This window comes from Pogonomyrmex barbatus, unplaced genomic scaffold, assembly GCF_055798465.1.
Source record: "Pogonomyrmex barbatus isolate J1 unplaced genomic scaffold, ASM5579846v1 scaffold24, whole genome shotgun sequence".
In the NCBI taxonomy this organism is placed as follows: Eukaryota; Metazoa; Arthropoda; class Insecta; order Hymenoptera; family Formicidae; genus Pogonomyrmex; species Pogonomyrmex barbatus.
Window position 1 is genome coordinate 54,386 of NW_028297121.1, and position 20,174 is coordinate 74,559.

The 20,174-nt window shown below is 41.0% G+C and overlaps 4 protein-coding genes and 1 long non-coding RNA gene across 9 annotated transcripts in view; 2 read left to right on the forward strand and 3 right to left on the reverse strand.

Annotated features, from left to right (window-relative positions):
- Positions 1 to 20,174, reverse strand: part of Gga (ADP-ribosylation factor-binding protein Gga) — a 184,999-nt gene that overhangs the window by 54,334 nt on the left and 110,491 nt on the right. For all 5 annotated transcript variants that reach the window (XM_089078598.1, XM_089078597.1, XM_089078596.1 and 2 more), the window contains exon 7: positions 1,382 to 1,508. In XM_089078598.1, the coding sequence (XP_088934724.1) occupies positions 1,382 to 1,508 (127 nt within the window). The remainder of the gene's footprint in view (positions 1 to 1,381; positions 1,509 to 20,174) is intronic.
- Positions 1,462 to 5,293, reverse strand: LOC148936281 (uncharacterized). Its single transcript, XM_089078603.1, has 2 exons — positions 5,102 to 5,293; positions 1,462 to 5,024 (listed from the first exon to the last, which is right to left on the reverse strand). The coding sequence occupies exons 1-2, from the start codon at positions 5,164 to 5,166 to the stop codon at positions 4,469 to 4,471; spliced, it is 621 nt and encodes a 206-aa protein (XP_088934729.1). The 5' UTR covers positions 5,167 to 5,293; the 3' UTR covers positions 1,462 to 4,468.
- Positions 6,373 to 7,861, forward strand: LOC148936282 (uncharacterized). Its single transcript, XM_089078601.1, has one exon. The coding sequence runs from the start codon at positions 6,713 to 6,715 to the stop codon at positions 7,829 to 7,831; it is 1,119 nt and encodes a 372-aa protein (XP_088934727.1). The 5' UTR covers positions 6,373 to 6,712; the 3' UTR covers positions 7,832 to 7,861.
- Positions 7,959 to 8,926, forward strand: LOC148936283 (uncharacterized). The gene has a single exon (XM_089078602.1). It carries the CDS (start codon positions 7,959 to 7,961, stop codon positions 8,622 to 8,624), a length of 666 nt encoding a protein of 221 aa, XP_088934728.1. The 3' UTR covers positions 8,625 to 8,926.
- LOC148936284 (uncharacterized) lies at positions 18,623 to 19,546 on the reverse strand. The gene is made up of 3 exons (XR_016139661.1): positions 19,344 to 19,546; positions 19,160 to 19,243; positions 18,623 to 19,052 (listed from the first exon to the last, which is right to left on the reverse strand). It is a non-coding gene; the product is annotated as an uncharacterized LOC148936284 (long non-coding RNA).

The following is a 20,174-nucleotide window of genomic DNA, read 5'->3' on the forward strand; positions in this document are numbered from 1 at the left end:
TCAAGCCGACAGGTTAGAGCTCCACGGGACCACGCGAATCATTATCACGCAGTGTACATAAAGAAACATAATTCTAGTTAGTTCCTTTATAGTCCCCTCTAATCCCTGGCATATTATATAATCTAAATATCGATAATACAATAATTTTCAGACTCGTAGAAGAAATATTAGCTCAATCATGTTGAACATATCTAAAAAAAAGTTAAATAAAGTATATAATAAAAAATTTTTATTTAAAAATTTTTTTATTTAAAAATTTAAAATAATCTCCACACGAATTATCTTACTTTTGCGCTCTGCAACATTATATAAATGTTATTTTTAAATATCCTTTTCAAAATTAAACAAATATATTTTAAAATATTTCTTACTATGGTGTTATATTAGAATAGTAAAAACAAAATGTAGAAAATGTAGAATTTGTTAGAGTCAATTAGGAGTCGGCAGGAATGACGGGCTAACTCCAACTTAATCTAAAATGATTATCTATCCAAATAACAAGATGACGTCATAATGATGTCACTTAAGTAGTCATTATGACGTCATCTTGCTACTTGGGTACTCCTTATTTATAGTGCAGATATGTATTTATATAATGTATCTGATATGTATCAATTATATTTTGTCTTATAGAAACGATGTTTCATCATGAAACTTTGTTAAGATAATTTCTTTTAATTATGAAGTTACAGAGCCAATTTTGCAATTTAGCTCTAAAATAATTAAAATAAATGTAACTATCTACCTCTTATTTACATTATAGTGCAGATATATATTTGAGTATACCCATATATCATTTCGTAGAAGCAATATTCTGCCATGAGCCTTTTTCTACATATTTTTTATAAAATTATGACTCTTACTATAGAGCCAGATTTTGCAATTTGGTTCTTAAAAAAAAAAATTACAATAGATGAAAATATTTGTACCTCATTGTCCTATAGTGCAAATCTATTTACATTAAATGAATTATTTATTTTCACACATTTTCTTACAAAAATCGTTCTATAGCTTTCGTCAGGCAAATATTTTGATTATAAATATCATAATTATATAGCTTTTTTCGCAGTATTTTGGCTGTAATATGGGTGAAAAGGAATTCATCTCCGATAGAGGTCTCCACAATCTCTCCTGCCGACCCTTAGCAGAAAAATGGAATATTACAAAAAAGTATGATAGTTATCAATACAATTCTGACTGATTCCAATAAATTCTGCTTTTCTGCATTTTATTTTTTTCTTAATGTTAATCAAACAGATAAAATGATTTAATTCTACTTGTCAACTGCATATAGAAGACACGTAAAAAATTAAGACCTTTTTAAGAAAAATTTCTATTTTTTTCATCATTTATTTAGATTCTAATATATAAATATGCTTACCATTGTGATGAGCACGCAGCTGATCCTGACAAATTTTGTTTAAGTAAAGCTTCTCCCAATTCATTTAATTCTTCCAATGCTTTCGTTTTGCTGTCTATTTTTTCTTCATCAATGCTAATAATTTCATCTATAAACAAATATATATATATATAGAGTCTCTCTCTCTCTCTCTCTCTCTCTCTCTCTCTCTCTCTCTCTCTCTCTCTCTCTCTCTCTCTCTCTGCACAATTTTTGGAACATCTGAGATAAAAAAAGGTTGAAAGGTAATACTTATCTGTTTCATGTGAGTTATAAAAAAAAATTAGCAAAAGAAATTTTTGATAAAGATATAGAAAAACGGAACCCTCTCCAATGAGCTTGGCCTTGTGTTGTCAAAGTCAACATATATCAAGGTCAAGATCATTGAAGACGTTTTCTATATATTTACCAAATTCTTGTTATGAAAAATTAAGGTCATCTCACGAATTTTTTAAATAATATTATGCAATTCTTTTTTATAATATTGTAGGGATTTTTAAGACAAATTTTCTCTCATGCACTGTTGGAAAAACAATTTTTTAATATTATAAGTACATAATATCCATCAAAGAATAATATTAATTTTTAATGGCGAGAAAGGAAATATTTTTTATTCATAAATGTCCATCAAAGAAAAGATATAAACGTAAGCAAATGTTCAAATTGCTTGTCTCTTTTTGCAACACAAAATTTCGCTTATAAAAAAAAAACAATTTAAATAATTAAAAAAGCAAATTATTATATATAGAAGTTATTTGAATCCAAAGTTGCACAAGTTATAATTATTTTTTTTTAAGATTTTGAATATTAATTAATGTTTGATATACAAGAAATTGCAGATATTTCCATAAGAAAATATCTATCAAAGATAAATTTGAAAAAGTCAATCATCGGATTGGTCCATATGTATTTATAACATAATTTTTAAAAATAACCTGAAGATAATTTTAAATCAATCATGCATTATGAGTTAGGCAATCTTGCTACAAGTACATATTTCTTACATAAAAAGATATATTTTACGTTAGTTCTGGAAATTATATATTGACAAAATACAAATATCGATGTGACATCAAATTTTCTTTGTAAATATTTTTAATATTAAGTTTTCTTCATAAAAATGATCCAATTAAATAATGAAATAATTTAATGCTGCATTAAATAAATTAATTTTTATATCAAGAAAAATAAAGAAAAGCTAAATAAGGGAAAGGAATAAAAAATAAAAAATCGAAAAGTTAAAAATCCATTTTAACTTGAAAATTCCCGAGTCCAATGTGGATTTTCTGATTATCAAAAATTTATTTCTGATTATCAAAAGTTTATTACATCTATTGAGAATACCATTGGTAAATTTTGATTTATTTATCCACATAATTTTATGTAATGTACACTGCGCGACAATGATTTTCATGGTCCCGCCGGAGTTCTACTCAGGCAGAGTCGATAATGCTGAAGGAGATTGAAATTAAGATAATTAGGTAATTTATTAAAATTAATAACAAGTTTTTCAAAGATATTCTTTTATTAGAAATAAAATTATGCGTATCTGAGTAATCGATCTAGTATTCTTGTACAATTATTTGTTGTTATCATCTTTCCAATAGATTGCTCAAATTTCCATTTCCTTATACATTATTTAACTATTTATTACAGTCTGTTGTAGTTTATATCTATTTGAATTCGAGGGCTCGAGCCATGCTTGATGCAATCTCTCCTGTCGTGCTCCAGGAGGATTATTTGTATATTTGCCAATGGCGTTGGAGGGTGTCGCCGCTGCAGTCCGACCTGCATCCATCGAGAGAATAGGACTATCATCTCTCTGGAGTATCGGTCGTGGGGATTCGAAAGAATACACGTATATGTATATATATTGTAATATATGTATATATATATATATATATGTATCATTGTATTGTTGACGTGTTATTCTAAACACGTTATTTGCGATAAATATCATCACATGCCTCGGTAGTCGAAAGGATAAGATGCCTGCCCGGTAAGCAGGAGATCCAGGTTCGATTTCCTGGCTAAGGTGGTATTTTTTCGCAAAATAATTATGAGTTTTCACGTCTGGTTCGTGGTCGAGTCCCGTCGTGACCTTCCCTTCTTATTTCCTTCAATAAATGTATAATTCAAAACGCATATATTACGAAATATATATTTATACAGATAAATATAAAGATGCATATGACCTGTAACACGACGGAGATATAATTCATGCATTTTTAAATTAAAAAAAGAAAGAAAGATGAAACAAATAAAGGATTAATTATTATTTTTATTATTCTTTATTACTGCATGTGTTCCTTTCGATGTGCATCTTTCCAAAGCGCGCCCGCATTCAACATTATCGACGTTATTGACTCTGCCTGAGTAAATCAGGCCGATAAGTATTAAAGCTCCGGCGGGATCACGCGAATCATTGTTGGGCAGTGTATAAACATTTTCTTGCTAAACAGTGGCAAATCATGTTATGAATTCTGAACGTCGTATCTTGTCAGTTGGACACAACTCTTATACTAATATTAACTTAAACAAATGATACTTATTATATCTTTTATAAGTCTATGTACACTTAGTAGGTATACTAGGCGGGTTCTAACCCAGAAGCGTTGAGGGGGGTGCGGGTGTGCGGGGGGAACTGTGCGCAACCGAGGAGCTCCGGGGAGGGGGGAGGGGGGGACCGCGCGTGTTGGGCGACCCATTGAATGTAAACAGCGTCGACGATTGATGCCTTCAGAGCACCGTGATAAATAATTACCAAAAGATAAATAACGAATTGGACGCGTGGACATGACGTCAGAGGGGGGAGGGGGCCGCCGCCGCCGCCGCCGCCGCCGCCGCCGCCGCCACCGCCGCCGAGTAAAAAATAAATATCTCTCTCGTATTATCTCTTCCGTTGCGGCTCTCTCTCTTATGGAGAATATTATTGTTCTAATTATTTTATGGTGGGGAAGAAAGAAATGAAAGAAATACATGTTTTTTTGCATATTATATATGTTTATATTTTTAAACAAATTGAATACATTTTTAAGTGTGAAATTTTTTTATTCACATGTGTTTTTCTTATACACTAAAAACTAAAGCTAACAGCTCGCAATCGACGAGTTGGCGTCTATCGAAGATATCGCAATCGCGTATCGCGTTCGGCACTTCCTCGGGATCTGTTACAACAGACGCGATGTTGGAGAATCGCGTATACTTGGTATCGATCGTATCGACGAATCTAACGAGTCGATCGAACGTCACATCGATACATTCGTTCAGAGCAAACATTCGACGTAACGTCGATTCGATCATCGTTACGCGTACGTTCAAAGATTCAAGACGTACGAGTGTAACGTCGTTCATCAGACAAATTCTGACGGTTAACGGTCCGACGCTTATAAAATTGTCTTTGTAATCGTTTAGCAGCAATTTATAGATATTCCATCGCTGCTCGTAGAGTCCCTTCCACGTTTCGAGAGACAGTATCAATTCCTGTCCCCGATGATCTCCCAGAGCGATCTCCACGTAGCTCGGTGGACCAACGTTGATTCCAATTTCCAGAAATTTGTAACCCGTGGCCGTCAGAGTGTAACGTCTGCTCAGTAAGCGCACCGCGCGACGCTCCACCGAAATACTGTGGAAATTAAATATATAATATTGCACAATATTGAAAAAAGAGAAAAAAATAAAAAAAATGCAGGTGAAACTTACGCGTTACATTCCTTCTTTTGTTTTTCGCCATTGTACGGTGCACTGTTTCCTTTGGCGGAATACATTGCGTGTTGTTCGAACGATGGAGGAGCGGAGCACCTTTTTTGTCAGATCGTTCGATGGAGGAGGACTGATCGCGTAAATTTTTTTTTGACATGGCAAATCGTTAATCCCCCCACCTTTCCCCTCCCCCTTTTTTCTAAGAATTTCATTGTTGCAATCAAACATGTAGCGACATGTTCGCAAAGGAGCGCGATTCGTTCAAATTTTTTTCTAGGAAGAGCCCGTGAAAAGATAGCTCTTCGTAGAAATCGACGTACGTGTCGCGGCGTGTTAAGAGAAGCGTCGATACTCCGGTTACTATAAACAAATCGGGGAGATTTATGATGGTTTTTTTCGCCGAAATCGGCGTACGTGTCGCGGCGTGTCAAGAGAAGCGCCGATACTCCGGCTGCTATAAACAAATCGGGGAGACCTATGATGATGATGCTCCGACAAGGGACAAAGAAATTGTCGATGATATATAATGGGTCATGAGGTGTGCAGGATCACAGTAGATGGAAGTCTAATGTGTGTGAAAAAAATAGGTGACGGTGAAAATGGATAATGTGTTGAATATAGAAAATGTGTTTAATATGGATGAGGAAGACTTTGTGGATATAGTGGACGAAGTGTTTGAAAATGAAGAAGAAATAGAAATTGACAATATTGACAATATTGACATTGATATTGAAGACGAAGAGCACGCATTGTCTGACGATAGCAATTACGTAAGTGATCAAAGTGATGACCTTACGGATTATGCAGAAAAAATTGTCACCCGTTCGGAACTCCTTGCGTTGAATAATAATAAAAAGTATTGTTCAATACAATTTTATTATTCAACGGGTGATGCACTAACTCTGTGTGCCGAATGCATGGTTCGTCTGGCGGACACTGACATTGGACTATTGTATGCCGTTAGGAAGCACGAGATAGATACTCTCAATGCGCTAAACAGCCGATTTTGCTCCAATTGCCAACAGTCCGTCTGTATGATAATGCCATGCAACATGTGCCCAATTTGCACAAATTGAAAAAAGACAACATTGTGAACGAGGCATATGCAAGTGGAAGAATGTGATGTGATATAAAAACAATATGGAAAGGTCATTGGAAGAATTAACAAGTTCTCCGTTATGGGATTCAATCTCTCATCTATCAGTGAACATGGCGGTGTATTTTATAAAGAGACACTATACCTCAACTCCCCATTTCCTGATTTCTCGTCCAAGAGTTAAGGGACGCTACAATTCGACTCTCTGCTTCTCCGCTCCTTCTGAGAGAGCGGAAATAATTCTGGAAGCGTGCACATATTATCATTATAGAGGACACGCATACAATATATTACTACCTCTCTCGCGGCAAAAAGTAGCAGAGATAATTCCAAGAAGCGATAATCATATATGGTTGTTCTATTCCCATCAATCTCCGGACATGGCGGAAATACAACGCTTTGTATACTGGCTTCGAGTTAAAGCAGCTATAGAGAAAAGAAAAAAAGAAAGTAAAAAAATGTAAAATTGTTTTTATAAGACAGTACAACAATTTAAAAAATCACGATTTTGCAATATGGAACACCTAGAGCGAGTGGAACGCGAGCTGCTGGAGCAGTGCAGCCAAGTCGCTACCTTGGTGGAGTGTTTCGCGTGGTTGCAACGATGTGAGGAGTGCATCGAACAACTCGAGGAACTTAGCCGTGTTAAGCGTCCTCGACTCACCGTTGCAAATAGACAATCTGCGGTGGCGAGGATCGCGCGACTCGCGGGTGCAAAAGTACAACTAGAAAGACGTTTCGTGCACGTTGGCGGTGAGTACGCGAGCACCAGTAGAGACAATGGATCTCTCGTTTGGCGAGAAATCGATACGGCATTTGAAAGCCGTATATTGACTGGTGCGGTGATCAATGTGGACTATATCGAGCCGCGACAATTTTTAGAAGACGCTGGTGGTGTAGTGCTCGAGCGAGTGCGAGACATTGTACAAAGACACGATAGTGTGAAAGTGAACACTGCATTTAACGGCGAGTTTGTGACGGGCGATAAACGCGCGAACAAAAGTATAAACACTAAAAATAGTGAACTCTTTCGAGTGTCAAATTTGGACGAGTGGTACGAGCAGCACGTCATCGAACCCACGTTGGCGTCGCTCGAAGAATTCCAAGAACGTGACAGTGGATGGGCGTTGTCGCGAATTCTAAATTTGACTATAAACGTGAACAAATATAATCCAATGCACGCGGGATGTTACATCGAATTACCGCGGGAAATTATGTTAAAGCGAGCGGTGATCAATGTACGATCCAATGACAATGCGTGTTTCGCGTGGTCGGTGGTCGCGGCTCTGCATCCGGTCGAAAGGCATACAAATCGGGAATTGTCGTACCCGCATTATACGACAGTGTTAAATTTGCAAGACATTACGTTTCCGATGACGTTGAATCAAATTAAGAAGTTCGAACATCTCAATGACATCTCAATCAACGTCTACGGTATCAAGGAAAAGGAAATTCTCCCGATACGGCTGACATCAAGGAAGATGGAGAAGCACGCAAATTTATTGTACGTGCAGGATCCGCGCGACGACAACGCGGGGCACTTTGCGTACATCAAAGATCTGTCCCGTCTTGTGAGCTCGCAAATAAACAAGAAGAAATGCAAGAAATACTTTTGCGACCGGTATGTATTTTAACAAATTTTATTATTTCTCTTCTAAAATTGTTTATTAAATACTAAAAATCATATTTTCCGTTTGCAGATGTCTACATTACTTCAGTTCGTCTGAAAGATTGCAGTCACATACAACGGACTGCGAAAAGATGAACGATTGCGCCATCCGACTGCCGAGCGAGGACGACAAGTGGCTCGAATTCAAGAACCACACGAATAAGGAACGACTTCCATTCATCGTTTACGCGGACTTGGAGTGCGTACTACGGCGAACGGAACCGGCAGAGAGGGAAGACGCATCGTACACCTACCAGCAGCACGAGGTATTTAGCATCGGATACTACGTGCGATGCTCGTACGACGACGCGTTATCGGTATATCGATTTCGTCGCGACGAAGATTGCGTTGCGTGGTTTGTTCAGCAACTCGAAGATTTGGCGCATCAAGTAAAAATTCTGTTATCCGCGAATGTCCCCATGGAAACGTTGTCGAGAGAGCAGTGGGAGGCATATCGTAGCGCGACGCGTTGTCACATTTGCGAGAAATCATTTGCGTCGGACGACACGCGGGTACGCGATCATTGCCATCTTACCGGTCGTTACCGTGATCCCGCGCACTTAAATTGTAATCTAAATTATAAAGATTCGTATTGCATTCCCATAGTATTTCACAACTTATCCGGTTATGACGCGCACTTTATCATCACGGAAATAGCTACGGCGTTCGAAGGCAGGATCGACGTGCTGCCGATAACAAAAGAAAAATATATTTCGTTTACAAAACACTTGTCCGACCTGCATCCATCGAGAGAATAGGACCATCATCTCTCTGGAGTACCGGTCGTGGGGATTCGAAAGAATACATGTATATATGTATATTGTGATATATATATATATATATATATATATATATATGTATCATTGTATTGTTGACGTGTTATTCTAAACACGTTATTTGCGATAAATATCATCACATGCCTCGGTAGTCGAAAGGATAAGATGCCTGCCCGGTAAGCAGGAGATCCAGGTTCGATTCCTGGCTGAGGTGGTATTTTTTCGCAAAATAATTACGAGTTTTCACGACTGGTTCGTGGTCGGGCCCCGCCGTGACGCACACCCTCCCTTCTTATTTGGGTTCAAGATACCACCGAGAGATCAGATTCGCGAAATTGCATACGCTTGCGATTCATAGATTCGTACAAGTTTTTAAATACCAGCCTTGATAAATTGGCATCTTTTCTAACGAAAGAAAAATTAAAAATTTTACGTTCCGAATTTTCCACGGTCTCAAACGAAGATTTTGATTTGTTGACGCGCAAAGGTGTCTTTCCGTACGAATACGTGGATCGCGCGGACAAGCTGCAGGACACGCGCTTACCACCGCGCGAATCGTTCTATAGCTCGTTGACCGGTGACACGGTGTCGGAGAACAATTACGCGCACGCCGCGAACGTCTGGCAGCGGTTCTCCATCCGAACGCTCGGCGAATACAGCGATCTATATCTCAAGACCGATGTCTTGTTATTGGCCGACGTTTTCGAAAATTTCCGCGAAAGTTGCGTCGCGAGTTATGGACTCGATCCCGCGCATTACTACACATTGCCAGGTTTCACGTGGGACGCCATGTTGAAACATACGCGCGTAAAATTTGAGTTGCTCACCGACATCGATATGGTTATGTTTATCGAACGCGGTATACGCGGCGGTCTCAGTCAATGTTCCGGCAGATACGCGCAGGCCAATAACAAGTACATGCGTTCGTACGACCCGTCGAAACCGTCATCATACCTTATGTACTTTGACGTAAATAATCTGTACGGATGGGCGATGTGTCAACCGCTGCCCTATGCCGAATTTCGATGGATGGAAGACGTTGAGAACTTTGACGCGAGCGCGATCGCTCCGGATTCGTCTACGAGTTATATTCTCGAGGTCGATCTCGAGTATCCGCATCATTTACACACGATCGACACACTGACCTACCTTTCTGTCCGGCGCGCGATAAACCACCCGGCACGCGGCAGGATAAACTTCTCGCGACGTTATACGATAAGAAGCGGTATGTCATCCATTATCGCAACCTGCAGCAATGTACGCGCCATGGTCTTCGTATCGCAAAGATACATCGCGTACTACAATTTGCTCAATCCGCTTGGCTCCGCGATTACATCGAACTCAATACACACTTTAGAACGTACGCGAAAAACGATTTTGAGAAAAATTTGTACAAATTAATGAACAACGCGGTATTCGGTAAAACAATGGAAAATGTGCGCAATCACGTCGACGTTAAACTTTTGACCAAATGGAACGGACGGTATGGCGCGGAGGCAATGATGGCGAAACCAAATTTCCACAGCCGCAGCGTCTTTGCGGAAAACTTAATCGCCGTCGAACTGCGTAAACTCGAGGTAAAATTCAACAAGCCGATTTACGTGGGTATGTGTATACTCGACATACCGAAAATCTGCTTGTACGAATTTCATCACGAATACATGTCACCGCTGTATCGCGAGAAATGTAAGATCATGTACACCGACACGGACAGTCTCGTATACTACATCGAGTGCGATGATGCGTACGAGGCGATGAAACGCGATATCGTTAGATTCGATACGAGCGATTATCCGACGGACAACGCGTACGGGATGCCTCTCGCGAATAAAAAAGTACCCGGTCTAATGAAGGATGAGAATAACGGTGCGATAATGACGGAATTCGTCGGACTCAGAGCGAAGATGTACGCGGTGAGGATGGACGGTAGAAAAGACATTAAAAAGGCGAAAGGTGTAAAGAATAACGTCGTAACGCGAACAATAACGTTCGACGATTATACGCTTGAACAAAGAGATCGAAATGACTCGTCGCCAGTCGTGTATAAGATCCAAGCTACACCAAGTATACACGGTGTCCGAGTCGAAAATCGCTCTGAGTCCGTACGACGACAAACGATACATCGTACCGGATTCGACGGAGACGTTACCGTGGGGACATTGGCGGATTCCGTTGTAATATATATATACATGTTTATACAATGTACATATATTTTTATATTTTTTATATAGTTTATATGTATGCATATATGCACGTATGTATGTACGTACCTATGTATCATATCTATGTATGTATGAACGTATGTATTCTTGTAGTTTTATACGATACTGTTTTATACGATACTGTTTTATATATAGTATAGATATATGTATTTTTTTGTAGTATAGATGTATGTATTTTTTGTAGTTTTTATATGTAGTTTTTACAATAAAATTTAGTTGTTCAAATTTAGTTGTTCAAATTTATTTTGTATATACTTTATAATAGCAACCGAGATCCTGCTTGCTGAGGAATTAGCTTTAATTCTCTCTTCGATTTATTTAATTTATACTCGGCTTAATACATATAGTTTTACATGTGTTCTCGTAAGTTACATACATGTATAGTTTAAAAAAATGTAATGGAAGAAAAAAATAATAAAAACTCTTTGTATACATGTATACAGTGTATATTTATTTTTTTAAATACATTATAAAAATAAAAAAATGAATTAAATCACACTGCTTTTGTTTATCCATGAGTTATGCGATCTATCGAATCCCAGCCACTTGACGTAAACCTTGTCTCCCTTCCTGCGTAATACTTTCTCCACGAGATACACATCCGGATGAGTCGCGCGATGCAATTCGTGCTCGTAGAACGCGCCCGCGACCGATTTTCCGCGATAATCCTCGAGCAGATAAGTTACGGGATTAGTACGTTGCACTTTAACGATCTTAAACACCTCGGTGGTCCAATTTGGCGTGTAACCTTTTTCGAAAAGTGTCTTGTACTTGCTCACGCGTACCGATTCGCCTACTTTGAATTTTGCTGGACCTGCGATCTTTATCGCGCTGTATACCGTATCCAAGAGTCTTTTGGCGATCGCGGGAGTTACGTCAACGGGTCGCATGCCAATAGTGTGATGCTTGCGCGCGTTGTAATCTGACACGAGACGCGGTAGCGCGTCGACCCACTTGTAAGTGCCGTTGAGCGTAAACATCTTCCACATGTCGTTCTTAAGCGTGCGATTGAATCGCTCGACGATCGATGCCTTCAACACCGTATACGTGGAATAATGATTAACGTTGTGTTTTTTCAAGAGTTGTTGCACATCGGCATTGTAAAATTCCTTTCCCATATCCGTTTGCAAGTTTCTCGGGCATCTTCCGCTCTCTCGAATTATCTTAGCGATAGCGTTAGCCGTCTCGCTTCCGACCTTGCTCTTGAGCGGTACGGCCCAGGCGTACTTGCTCAACGCATCGATGACGGTGAGTATGTAGTGATGACCTCTGTTGAAACTCGAGTACGGACGCATCTCGACGATGTCAGCCTGCCACAGATCGTCGTATCCCCGAATTATGACACGTCTTCGTGGAAAATTTCTCCTCGCCGGAGCGTGCAATTCCTCAACGAGTCGCTCTCGGAGCTAATATTTTTTTCACGTCCATCGGATCGCATGTTTCAACGATGTTTAATAGTAAAGATAAGATATACAATTTAAAAATTGTTTTTTTCCTCACTGACGTTAATCGACTGGCTCGTTTCATCGATACGCGATTAATTTATAATAATGCCGGCTTCGCGAAGTTCCTCGATGATCGACAGCATCTCGTTGTCGTGAGCGTTGTTACCAGCTCGGTGCGAAACGTCGAGCAATCGGAGTCGATCCACCAGTTCGTTGGGATCGTCCCAATGCACGTAATCGATCTTGTTGTCGTTTAACTTCATGGCGGTTGGTATATTGCTCACGCCTGCACCCTTTTTACGCCCGCTACTTCCATACGTAGATACGAGCGGAGCGATGATGTTAATATACTTGGATCCTCTATTGCCCTTGATGGGATTATGGGCGCTGTGACCACGTCTATGAGCATTTGTTGTTAACAATATACTTTTATACGTTTGTTTGTCATCCTCGGTAAAAACCGCGTCATCGGGAAGTCTCTTGAAGATCAATTCGTACAATCCTGGTGTACCATTGTATCTCACATTGTCTATGATTATGGAGTCATTTTTGTCAACGTCAAATTTCTTGTCACCAAGCATCGCACCACTGTCTTTATCGAAATAAACACCGTATACGCGATCAAATGTATCGTTTTTTCCATTATCATCGAGAAGAGGGCTTACGTACTTTTGCCCTAATGGTCCCAGCTGATTATGCAACGCTTCTCGACCTTGTTACGTTTGCAGACTCTGTTTGTGGTTGTTTCGAATGACGGTTCACTGGCGTCTTTTGTTTCGAAAACATCTTCCTTTTGCAGGAACAGCGGTGGTTCTTTCGGTGGTTCTTTCGATGGTTGTATCGGTGTAGACTCGAACACGAGTGAATCTGACGCGGCTTTCAATTCTTTCGTTGTACGTTGTTTTTTAGACTGCGGCGTTAATTTCAACCATCCAACATCCGTCCAATATGAATCCTTGTCAGTAGTAGTAGTAATATCGTTATCGTTGTCGTCATCGCTGTCTTCACGTTTTTGTTTTTTCTTAATACCGAGATCCTTTGCTTCTCTTTCAATCGATTGAGATTCCTCGGTTTTTTCAACAATCTGTTTTAGAGGTTCGACGATGGGCTTGAAGCGTTTCTCCAACGCTGTATCTTCAGCTATTTTACCAATTTTTAAAGCGCGATATTTTTTGCGAATCGAATCGCTCGTTTTCGCAATCTGTTTCGCTATTTTCTCGCGATCTTTGGTGTTATCCATGTTGCCTGCTCCACGTATCGACATCGATTAACCACGTTACGGTACCGCGAACGTATTAAATTCCTTTCTGTATCGCCCATTGATAAGCGGACTGTCCTTATCTATCACTAGAAATCCATACTCGCGCTGCCAACAATCGCGGCATAACGCACAGAATTCATCGTATGACATGTCGGTATTCACGTGATCGTTGTAAACATGTTTCAAGTTGGTACCATCCTGTTTGAACAGAATCAGCAGGTTCGCATTGTCGCGTATCAAATGTTTAGGTATCCTCGCGTACGTCTGACAGAGATAGAAGCAATCGACATTCGAGTGGCGGCCCATCGAAAAGTATTCTCTCACAGCATCTTGCTTATCGCACGCAACGTCGTCGAAGACGAAGATCGAATTGGGACGTGCCTCGCTCGGTGGAATGACGTCACTGTTGTTGGAGAACGTAAAGTAGCCGATTTCTTCTATCGATGTTAGTACATTTTCCAAGTATCGATATTTCGGTTGTTGCAGCGATTTCGAGTATACGTACACGTTCTCGAAACGTACACCGTGCGGACTCTCGAGCAAGCTTATGAGAACGTTGGTTTTACCACAATTCGACGGCCCGCAAATGATGGCGCGTATAGTACTCGGTAACATTTCACCGTGCTTGCGCTCCGTCGCGATGTCTCCCATCATTCGCGCTCTCTCGTCACAGTTCGCGACGCGTATCGTCAGCGGCTGCCAAATTTCATGTTCGCACTGTGTTATCTAGGCTTCGATCGAACGCCTATTTATAGGCGCGCGAAACCACGAATCGCTCAGTAGCAAAAATGTATCTCGCGCTGTCGCATCCCTCCGATATTCGGGATTTGAGCGCTGAGCAGTTGCAATATATACCGAAGGTCGTACTGTTACGCGTGTGCGGTAATTATATCGATCACGTGTGGGACAAGCTTCCGGAGTATATAAAGGTGGATTTGGAGGTTCAAACCTATCGTCGCTGCCTCGAGCATTATAATCAATCGTGGGATCGAGATCATATAGACGGTCCTGCACCGAAGATAAAGGATTGTGGCCTATGCCAGCGTCAAACGAAAGCTACATTGGAGGTCTGCTCAATCGAGCGATAAACGCGCTTCCTTTCGAACTACATATCCCCGGCTATCAGTTTTGCGGTCCGGGTACTCGGCTGAAAAAGCGATTATCCAGAGGTGAAACGGGCATAAATCCACTGGACGCGGCGTGCCGTGAACACGACATTGCGTATTCTCAGAGCAACGATCTCACCGACAGACACGCGGCGGACAAGGTACTCGCCGATAAAGCCTTAGGACGCGTCATCGCGAGAGATTCGGCTCTGAGCGAGAAAGCTGCAGCTGCAGCCGTTTGGACAGCGATGAAAGCCAAAACCAAGATCGGCATGGGTATGAAGACGAAGAAAAAAACCGGCAAAAAAAAGAAACGAATACTTCCAACGGCGAAACGAGGTGGTGTGTTACCGATTTTGCCAATTTTGGGCGCTCTCGGGTCCTTAATCGGCGGAGCGGCCAGCGTGGCGAAAGCGATAAACGACAGGAAAGTCGCGCAACGTCGCGCGATGGAAACGCACGGACAGGGACTGTATCTCGCTCCGTACAAATACGGACGAGGACTGTATCTCGCCCCGTACAAAGGCGGACGAGGCGTAACAGCGAAAAAAAGAAAAAAAAACGCCAAAGAGACGATAAAAATACCTACGGGTGTAACCACCAATGTACAATTGGACCAGCTGGCGAAGCGTATGCGCGTACCATACTTTAGAGGTGTTTTCATGCGTGACGCATTACCGATTAGCGGCGCGCGTCGAAATGAAAACGGTATCGTAAATCTGAACGACACGAAGGGCCCCGGTACTCATTGGGTAGCGTACGCAAAGAGAAACAATCGCGTTGTGTACTTTGACAGTTTTGGTAATCTTCGACCGCCCAAGGAACTGATACGATATTTCGGAGACGATGCTACGATAGAGTACAATCGAACGTCCTATCAGACGTACGATCAGAGCGTCTGCGGACAGCTGTGCTTGTGGTTTCTTCTCCAAAACGGTCGACGCGCGTGAATTTATAAAATCCGACAAAATGTCGCGGCGTCTCAGTATTCGTCGAACGCTTTTTCCATCATGTCGCTGACGCTTACGCTGAGCGGGAAGAGCAGCGTTCTCGCGACAAATTACTCTCCAGCCATAGATTTGAGCGACGATGATTACGAACTTGGTCTAACAATTTTGGAGACTTATCACACGATACCGAATGTAAACGCTTCGAACAATACATTTTATTTTGGCAAAGACGATGCAGAAATTACGATTCCCGAGGGGTCGTATGAACTGCATGCCATAAATGAATTTTTGAAACGTGAGATTTTACGGAAACGTCCGCGACGCGACGCGCCCGAGGGTAACGCTGGTGACACCGCGCGCGGCGATGACGAGATTGGAGAATACCCGATAGTGCTCCGCGCAAATTACAACACGATGAGGTGTGAAATTAAATGCGCCTACAGAATAAACTTTAACAAGCCTCGTAACATTGGATCGCTGCTGGGTTTCTCGAGGCGTATACTGCAACCGCGAAGGTGGCACGAATCGGACGTGTCGATCAACATAATGAACGTAAACATTATCTATGTAGAGTGCAACGTGACCGCGGGCGCATACAGCAACGACAAAAGTGTGCACACGATACACGAATTTTCACCGAGCGTGCCGCCAGGATATAAGATATCGGAAAGGCCGATGCAGATCATTTACCTGCCAGTCATCGTACGGAGCATTACGGAGCTAACGATACGCATTGTTGACCAGAACGGACGATTGCTCGATTTCAGAGGAGAAGAGATCACCGTCAGATTGCACGTATGACGGCGACAGCGATAACGCGAGCGTGACATTTGAGATGCTCGTGTTGAACGAAGCGAAGCATACGCAGAGAGATAACGCATCTTGTTTTACAAAGAAAACATCGATCGACAATATTCGCTCATTCGGCTGCGTCAAGAAGAGGAAGAAACTTAACGCGTCGAATGTTAAATTTTTACAAGCTTTAGGATTCGCGGTGCGCAACTTGTGAAATGACTGATATCCTAAATATCGAAGACGAGCCAATCTTCGATCGCATCGTCAAGATTGAGACTCATGCGTACAACCCGTTCGCCAATACGACGTTCGGGTACAGCGATGAGATAAGAATACCTATACAGCAACAGGATCTGTACACATTGCCGTACGAAAGCTTTCTATATATCGAGGGAAAACTAACGAAGAACAGAGTTGTCGAGGGATCTGATGTGGTGCTGGGAAATAATTTTGTCGCGTTCCTGTTCGATGAGATTCGATACGAGCTTGATGGTGTGGAGATTGATCGTAACAGAAACGTGGGCGTAACCAGCACATTCAAACATTACGTAACGACATCATCCGACAGAAGCGTGATTCTGAGGAATGCCGGTTGGGATGCGCATACTAGCGCGGATGGATATTTTAACTTTTGCGTACCTCTCTACGCACTGTTGGGATTTTGCGAGGATTACAGACGCGTGATAATCAACGCTCGTCACGAATTGATCTTGATACGATCTTGTAACGACAACAATTGCCTGATGGGAAATTCGGCGTTGGATCCCGTGATCGACTTATTCAAGATACAATGGCGAATGCCGCACGTGTTATTGAGCGAGATAAAAAAACTATCGATGCTGCGCACTTTGGAGAGCGGACGATACTTGAGCATGGCTTTTCGCTCGTGTCTGTACGAGTTTCCGCTGTTACAGCGTACAACCAAGCATTCGTGGGACATCAAGACCGCTACTCAGCTCGAGAAACCGCGATACGTCATCTTTGCTCTGCAAACAGGTCGCAAAAATGTCATGGCTGAGGACACGAGCCGATTCGACGACTGCAATTTAACCAACGTGAAACTCTATCTGAACTCGGAATGTTATCCGTACGACGATATGCATCTTGATTTCGACAAAAACAGATGGTCCGTGTTGTATGAAACGTACGCGCGTTTCTGCAAGGGTTACTACGGATACGAGTATCTCGAGCCGAGTCTCACCGTCACGTCTTTTCTACATAACGGTCCATTCGTAATCATCGATTGTTCTCGACAAAACGAATCGATCAAGAGCGCAACCGTGGACGTGAGATTGGAATTTGAGACTAAGGAGAACGTACCGATGAATACCACCGCGTACTGTCTCATTATACACGATCGCGTGGTTCACTACAATCCGTTGACCAATGTTGTACGCAAGATCACCTAAGAGCATCGCTGGCACATGAGAGAGAGACAATAAAATCTACGATACATCGAAATCGACCGCAGTCTCGAAAAAGTGCTCGTCATGGTCGTGCCAACGTTCGTAGACCTGCAAGGTTTTCTCGTTGGAGGACAATTTGTTGTAAAGGAGTTTGCCGCTCTCAGAAAACGGACCGTTCTCACTATATTTTCGCAAGCCCTATACCATGGCATTTCCTCGCAAGTGCCGACAAGTCTCGCGCACGTTGGGTGATACGTCATCACCATAGACTACGATGGGACGACGGAACGATTCCATACAGCAAAGCTAAGAGTTTGATTACAAAAGCTATGCATGGAACGGAAGAAGACGACGACGCCGACGACGACGACGACGATGACAGCGATGCTGTCGTATATGTCAAGGGACACGAAAAACGACAATGGCTGTGGAATTTGCTTCTGGACGATGAGCGCGTGTACATCGAGACTCTGGATGCTGATTACGAAAACGTAGATTCTCTAAACAATCTGGACGCTGATAATACTATGCGATGCGGATATCACTATACTAATTGCGCATTACAAAATGTATTTAAATTATTTAATTGGTGGTCAGATAACCATGAATAAAATAAATATGATATACGAATTACGTTTTTTATTTCTTTTCCATGCGTTGATAATTCTAACGATCGACGTACCGCTTCTTATCATATAACGCCGAGAAGTTTATTTTGTCGGGATGACTCGCGCGCGTCGAGCAGGAATGTAGGTCAGGGTGTCGGGCATGGACATGAAAAAAATTGAATCACGATTTAAAAAAGTGAAAAATTTTTTTAATATTTATTTAATGCAAAAGAATAATTCATACACTTTTATTTATTGTTTATACTATAATATTTATTGTATATATTATATACATTATATACTATAATATTTATTGTATATATTGTATTGTATATATATATATTTGTGGATCTTTATTACTTATGTAACTATTCAATTATGTAATTATTCAAAAATAATAAATGAGAATATCCTATAGACACTGTTCACCACACTTCTTCATCCTCTTCATATGGACGTAACCCAAAGAGTCTCTGCAGATCAAATACGTCCTCGCGAGTAATTTCTTCCCATAGAAAATGTAAATATTCCTTGTGTTGGCGACGCTGATATCGTATCCATCACCGATGATTGATATTCATAAAGCCATTAATCTTGATATCATATATGCATAAGTACTGCAAAAAATAATAAAAAATCTCAATTTCACACAATTCATTACATATCAAATAAAGGAAAAAAGACAAAAGAGAGAAAAAGAAAAAAAGGAGAAAAAGTTACGTACTCCATTCGGGTGGCGTATTTGAATTTTTATTAGATTCCGTACTTGCACGGTTTCCACGACTGAAATACCATCGAGATATAATGTCTGTCAAATTACAAAAATATTGAGTTTAATATTTTTTACAATATTGAGTTTAATAATATTTTTAAACATTAGAAAGATACATGTGAATAAATATACTTACTGCTTCAGTTGGATAAGTAATTTTTAACACATCTCTAATATACGCCAAATAATCGAATTCCTGTGATGTCTTTTTGTCATTTGACATTTCTTCTCGTTAGACACTACGCGATACTTTTGCGTTTTTTGTATGCACGCTTTTCTCTCTCTCTCACATTAGACTTCCATCTACTGTGATCCTGCACACCGCATGGACCCATTATATATCATCGACAATTTCTTTGTCCCTTGTCGGAGCATCATCATAGGTCTCCCCGATTTGTTTATAGCAGTCGGAGTATCGGCGCTTCTCTTGACTCGCCGCGACACGTACGTTGATTTCTACGAAAAAAAGCCATCATAGGTCTCCCCGATTTGTTTATAGTAACTGGAGTATCGGCGCTTCTCTTGACACGCCGCGTTCAGTCTCATGAGTCTTGTGGAGGCATTGAAACGTGGCCTCCATAATAATTTTTGTGCGCAAAGAAGCACTAGTGCGTGAAAAAAACAATTGTTTTTTGCGTGAAGAACTTTGAGTGCAACGCAATGGAATTACCACGCGTCATTCTCCGCGCAAGATTCAACGGAGTAGAGTACCGTGGTACCTTTATAGTATTTGTGGAGGAACAACGCATTTATTATATTGATAATAACTCTCTCATTGGTGCCACGCAATTGCCATGGCTAATACCTTTATACGAACATATTCGTGCATTGGCTTTGGCACAAGAAGAGGAGGAAGAGGAGGAAGAGGAGGAAAAGGAGGAAGAGGAGGAAGAGGAGGAAGAGGAGGAAGAGGAGGAAGAGGAGGAAGAGGAGGAAGAGGAGGAAGAGGAGGAAGAGGAGGAAGAGG

Bases quoted from the DNA above. Each gene is read 5' to 3' on its own strand.
- LOC148936281 (XM_089078603.1), bottom strand. From the start codon at position 5,166: ATGTATTCCGCCAAAGGAAACAGTGCACCGTACAATGGCGAAAAACAA. The intron at 5,025-5,101 runs GTAAGTTTCACC...TAATTTCCACAG, and splicing joins CAAAAGAAGGAATGTAACGC to TATTTCGGTGGAGCGTCGCG.
- LOC148936282 (XM_089078601.1), top strand. From the start codon at position 6,713: ATGGAACACCTAGAGCGAGTGGAACGCGAGCTGCTGGAGCAGTGCAGC.
- LOC148936283 (XM_089078602.1), top strand. From the start codon at position 7,959: ATGAACGATTGCGCCATCCGACTGCCGAGCGAGGACGACAAGTGGCTC.